This window comes from Anarrhichthys ocellatus, unplaced genomic scaffold (assembly GCF_004355925.1).
Source record: "Anarrhichthys ocellatus isolate YVR2014 unplaced genomic scaffold, GSC_Weel_1.0 scaffold4074, whole genome shotgun sequence".
NCBI lineage: Eukaryota > Metazoa > Chordata > Actinopteri > Perciformes > Anarhichadidae > Anarrhichthys > Anarrhichthys ocellatus.
In genome coordinates, this window is record NW_022284048.1 from 1 (window position 1) to 4,838 (window position 4,838).

At 43.6% G+C, this 4,838-nt stretch overlaps 1 protein-coding gene across 1 annotated transcript; it reads right to left on the minus strand.

The window, feature by feature from the left end:
* Nucleotides 1-14: 14 nt before the first annotated feature.
* On the minus strand, nt 15-4,832 carry LOC116379306 (disintegrin and metalloproteinase domain-containing protein 15-like; the record flags this gene model as incomplete). The annotated part of the gene is made up of 6 exons (XM_031841246.1): nt 4,447-4,832; nt 2,757-2,833; nt 2,600-2,678; nt 2,410-2,486; nt 438-702; nt 15-94 (listed from the first exon to the last, which is right to left on the minus strand). Coding segments are annotated over exons 1-6 (671 nt in total), but the record flags the coding sequence as incomplete, so codon positions are not given.
* Nucleotides 4,833-4,838: the final 6 nt, after the last annotated feature.

The window sequence follows — 4,838 nt, forward strand, 5'->3', positions numbered from 1 at the left end:
CAGCTCTTTATTACAGATAAACACTGACCTCCTGGTGATCGACCACCAGCACCAGCTCGATGTATTTGGTCTCAGACAGGATGTCTCTCCTCCTCTGCACACAGAACAAAATACATATAAAATACCTCATTCAGATACTGCTGATACTACCCAGAGTACTACTCACAGTACTACTCAGAGTATTAACAATGACACCACTATCCAAAAACTGATCCAGAATCTAAAAGTGAGGTTTTAAAGTGTAATCTTTGACTTCAGCTCCCTGCAGAGTTTGGAGCTCTGTGATTGGATGTTTTAATCATCACTGTAGAACAGACAAACAGAGAGACAGGTGTAGAGACAAACAGAGAGACAGGTATGAAGACAGACAGACAGACGGGTATGAAGACAGACAGACAGACAGGTATGAAGACAGACCGGTTCGTGGTCTGTCTCACCCGGTGTGTGTGTGTGGAGCTGTGGAGCGGAGGCACAGCGGCTTGTGAGACTCCACAACCTCCGGCACCGTGGCCCTCCAGAGGGCTGGTGGAGAACAGCAGGTGAACTCCTCCTCCTGCTACTCCTGCTCCTCCTCCTCCTCCTCCTCTGCTCCCTCCACTCCCGTCTCCCTCCTCCTCCCCCCCCCTCCCCTGCTGGTGGGGGTGCAGGTCCTCCTGAGGCTGCAGCTCAAAGCTCAGCGTGGAGTTGAAGGCGATGAGGCCGCTGCAGGAGGAAACACAGGAAGGGTCAGTTATCATGAGCATCGAACAGCTGACGTCTTCTGATGACATCAGCAGACAGGAAGTGACGTCAGGAGACAGGAAGTGACGAACATGAAGCGTAAAGAGTGATTACACTAATCCTAACAGGTGGCGGAAAGTAAATTTGTACTTTTACTCCTTTTACTGTACTGTCTGTGTACTTGTACTTTACTTGAATATTTGTATCTCATGCCACATCAGTAATAATGTAAACACATAATTTAGAATCTTCATCATGGTAATGCTTCACTAATACTATTAATACTGTTAATATCTTATTAATAATGTTAATATCTAATTAATAATGTTAATATAACAGTAATAATGTTAGGCATCATGTTAACAGTATTAATAATATGAATGTTTTAATAGTAAGTTGAATATTGTTATTAATAATAATACTGTTAATCTATAAGTCATGTTATGTTAATGTTGAGCGGATGAGTAAATGATAACTAGTGTGTTTTATTCTTTAGTGATGATTCAAAGACTTATGTGAGAATATTATTAATTTATCTTTTGATAAAGAGAAACATTTGCTTCATATTGTGATAATAAAGCTTTTATAAAGTTTGTTCTCAATAACCAGATTCAGCTAAAGTTCCTAATCCTCCGTGTGTTGATCTGGTTCACAGAGGTCTCTGTGTACTCCACAGAACTGGACCAGGTCCTCTTCACGTGAGCCTGTACACACTGATCCTCCTGAGGCTGTGAGCCGCTAGAGGTGAGAGGTTACAGCTGATCCGGGTCGGTTTAACCCGCAGAGGAACGCCGACGTCGTCACGTTTATTTCTGCTGAGTGCAGCACAGAAACACAAAGACCTGGACCTCAGGAGATCTGGACTCTGTACAAACCGGATCGGAGGTTCTTTAGGTTTTAAGAGATTTTCTTTCTCTAAATGTGTTTTCTCTGAATAAAGCCGGTCGTGATGTAACCTGCTGCTTGTGTTACGCTCTGTGCTCAGATGAGGACACACGTTTGTTTGTCCGGTAGACAAAGGTGTGTAGTGTTTGTGTATTTCTCAGGTAAACAACTTAACGATACGTTTCTGTAATTAACTCACTATCGGAGGAAACATGGCGACGACAACTTATGAAAGACTGTTTATAGAGGATCAGGAGAAAACTGCACTTCAGCATGCTACTATCATTCTGTTATCTTATTGCTGCTTTTGTGTTGAGATTCATTTGTTTAATGAAATAATCTTATTATAAATAATGTCCTTTATTTCATGGTCTGGGTCAATACTGGATTCTGATTGGCTGCAGGGTGTCCATTAATTCCTGGTGTTTGTTACTGACTTTGAATCTTGCTAGCATAACGTTAGCTTTACGTGAGCAGCACGTTAGCTTTACGTGAGCAGCACGTTAGCTTTACGTGAGCAGCACGTTAGCACGTTAGCTTTACGTGAGCATTACGTGAGCATAACATTAGCTTTACGTGAGCATAACATTAGCTTTATGTGAGCATAACATTAGCTTTATGTGAGCATTCTGTAAGCTTTCAGTTAGTATAATGTTAGATAGTAGTCCAGAGCAGGTGCTCAGAGCCACTCTGGACTGAGGGTATTAGTACTAAGTGTGTCTATTAGTACTAGGTGTGTCTATTAGTACTAGTTGTGTGTATTAGTAGTAGGTGTGTCTATTAGTACTAGGTGTGGAGACTCACCGGAGTCCGGAGCAGGTGCTCAGAGCCACTCTGGACTGAGGGTATCCTCTGACGTTGCCGTGATAATAACAGTGAGTCTGCACACAAACACACAAACACCTGTCACACAAACATCTGTCACACAAACACCTGCCACAGCTGGAAAACATAACAGAAGACAATCTCTCTGGCGGTGCTTTCACTGACTCACCACAGGGTCGGCCCTCATAGACACTCCAGTGCCGTTGGGCAGGTAGTAGAAGACGTTGGGCGGTTTGGGCAGCAGGTCACTGAGGAGACGCACACACATCTGTAACTCTCTTATGCTTGTGTTGTGTTTAAGGTCACCATGTAAATCAGAGACTCACTGGTTCTTCTCCAGGTCCAGCAGGAAGAGACGTCCTCCCACCTCCAGTCCACACTGTAGCCGGTCAGGGTGTCCGTCCTGGAGAGACAGACAGGAAGAAGAACGTCTCTTTATTTACTGAGACTATCGTGGTGTTCACACAGAAACTGTAAAGGAACAAAAGCACAAACTTCTGATCCATAATCTAGTTAACTTTCATGTGTAAGTGTTCATTTTAAAGTTAATTTGATGTGTGTGCAGCCGTTTTTCATTTGATCACTTCCTTTTCTAGTGCTTTAGGATGGGGGCGGGGCTAAGTACATCCGTTATCCAATCAGTGAGCTTTCCTGCCTGTTAATGGAGAGCTGCTCTTTGAGGAGGAGAGACTTCCTGTCCAACGCTTTCTCCTCTCAGCTCGACAGGAAGTCAAGGTGTGTGTGTGTGAGAGAGAGTGTGAGTGTGTGAGAGTGAGTGTGTGTGAGTGAGTGCGTGTGTGAGTATGCGTGTGAGTGAGAGAGAGTGAGTGTGAGTGTGTGAGTATGCGTGTGAGTGAGAGAGAGTGAGTGTGAGTGTGTGAGAGTGTGAGTGAGTGAGAGTGTGTGTGAGTGAGAGTGTGTGTGTGTGTGAGTGAGAGTGTGTGTGTGTGAGTGAGAGTGTGTGTGTGAGTGAGAGTGTGTGTGTGTGTGTGTGTGTGAGTGAGAGTGTGTGTGTGTGTGAGTGAGAGTGTGTGTGTGTGAGTGAGTGCGTGTGAGTGAGTGAGTGCGTGTGTGAGTGTGTGTGAGTGAGAGAGTGCGTGTGTGTGTGAGTGAGTGTGTGAGTGAGAGAGTGTGAGTGAGTGAGTGAGTGCGTGTGTGAGTGAGTGTGTGCGTGAGTGAGTGCGTGCGAGAGTGAGTGAGTGAGAGTGTGTGTGAGAGTGTGTGTGTGTGAGTGTGTGTGAGTGAGTGCGTGTGTGAGTGTGTGTGAGTGAGTGCGTGTGAGTGAGAGTGTGTGTGTGAGTGAGTGAGTGAGTGAGTGAGTGAGTGTGTGAGTGAGTGAGTGTGTGTGAGTGTGTGTGAGTGCGTGTGTGAGTGTGAGTGTGTGTGAGTGCGTGTGAGTGAGAGTGTGTGTGTGAGTGTGTGCGTGTGAGTGCGTGCGAGTGAGTGAGTGTGCGTGTGTGTGAGTGAGAGTGTGTGTGTGAGTGAGTGTGTGTGAGTGAAAGAGTGCGTGTGTATGTGTGTGAGTGAGTGAGTGAGTGAGTGTAAAAGCATGTTTTCTTTCAACAATGGCCAAAAATAAACCGTTTATTGAAGCCAGAAGCTGTAAAAACTATCCTTATTGTCGGCTTTTCATCTTTCAGACGGTCCGTGAACACATCATTTCACACACACACTTTATTCTTCATGTTGTCATAATAAATGTCTCCTATAATAAAGAGTTCACTTTAACCAGATTGTGTAAAAACATTAGAGTGTGAAACTATGAAGTCATGATTGATTCATCATAAATAAACAAACAAGCTTGTCATTCACAGAGTAGATCAGCTGATTAATTAACATTAATTCATTTAATTAATCTCTTTAATGAGCTATATGAGGCTGCTGTTTAGTTTAAGAACAAAGTGAGAGATTCTGAGATTTATAGATATTTAACTGTGTTTATCTCCTTTTATTTTATTGATATTTAATATAATGTAAATATATAAATGAGTCTAAAGACTAATAGAACCAGTTGACCTGATGTTTAATAGATTCCTTTGAAATGAGCAGAATTCCTCTCTGAGGCGTGTTTGTTTTCTCCACCCTCTGAACTCTGTTGGGTGGAGTCATGATGTCATAATCAGTCCAGCTGGGTCTGAAAGGAAACTGAAGCTGTGAGACGAACACACACACACACACACACACACACACACACACACACAGTCTGTCTCTGTCTGTCTGTATAGTGAGGTCATGTCTCTCTCCAGATGATGTCAGAGCTGCTGCCAAAACAGAGGAAAAAAAGGATGAGGAGGATCATCATACAATTCTAGAAGAAGTGGACGTAGTCATCGTGATGTTTTCAAGCCTCTAGATCAGCGTTTTGTCCGTCGCCATCTTGTTTTTTTTGCAACCAGTGAACAGGAAGT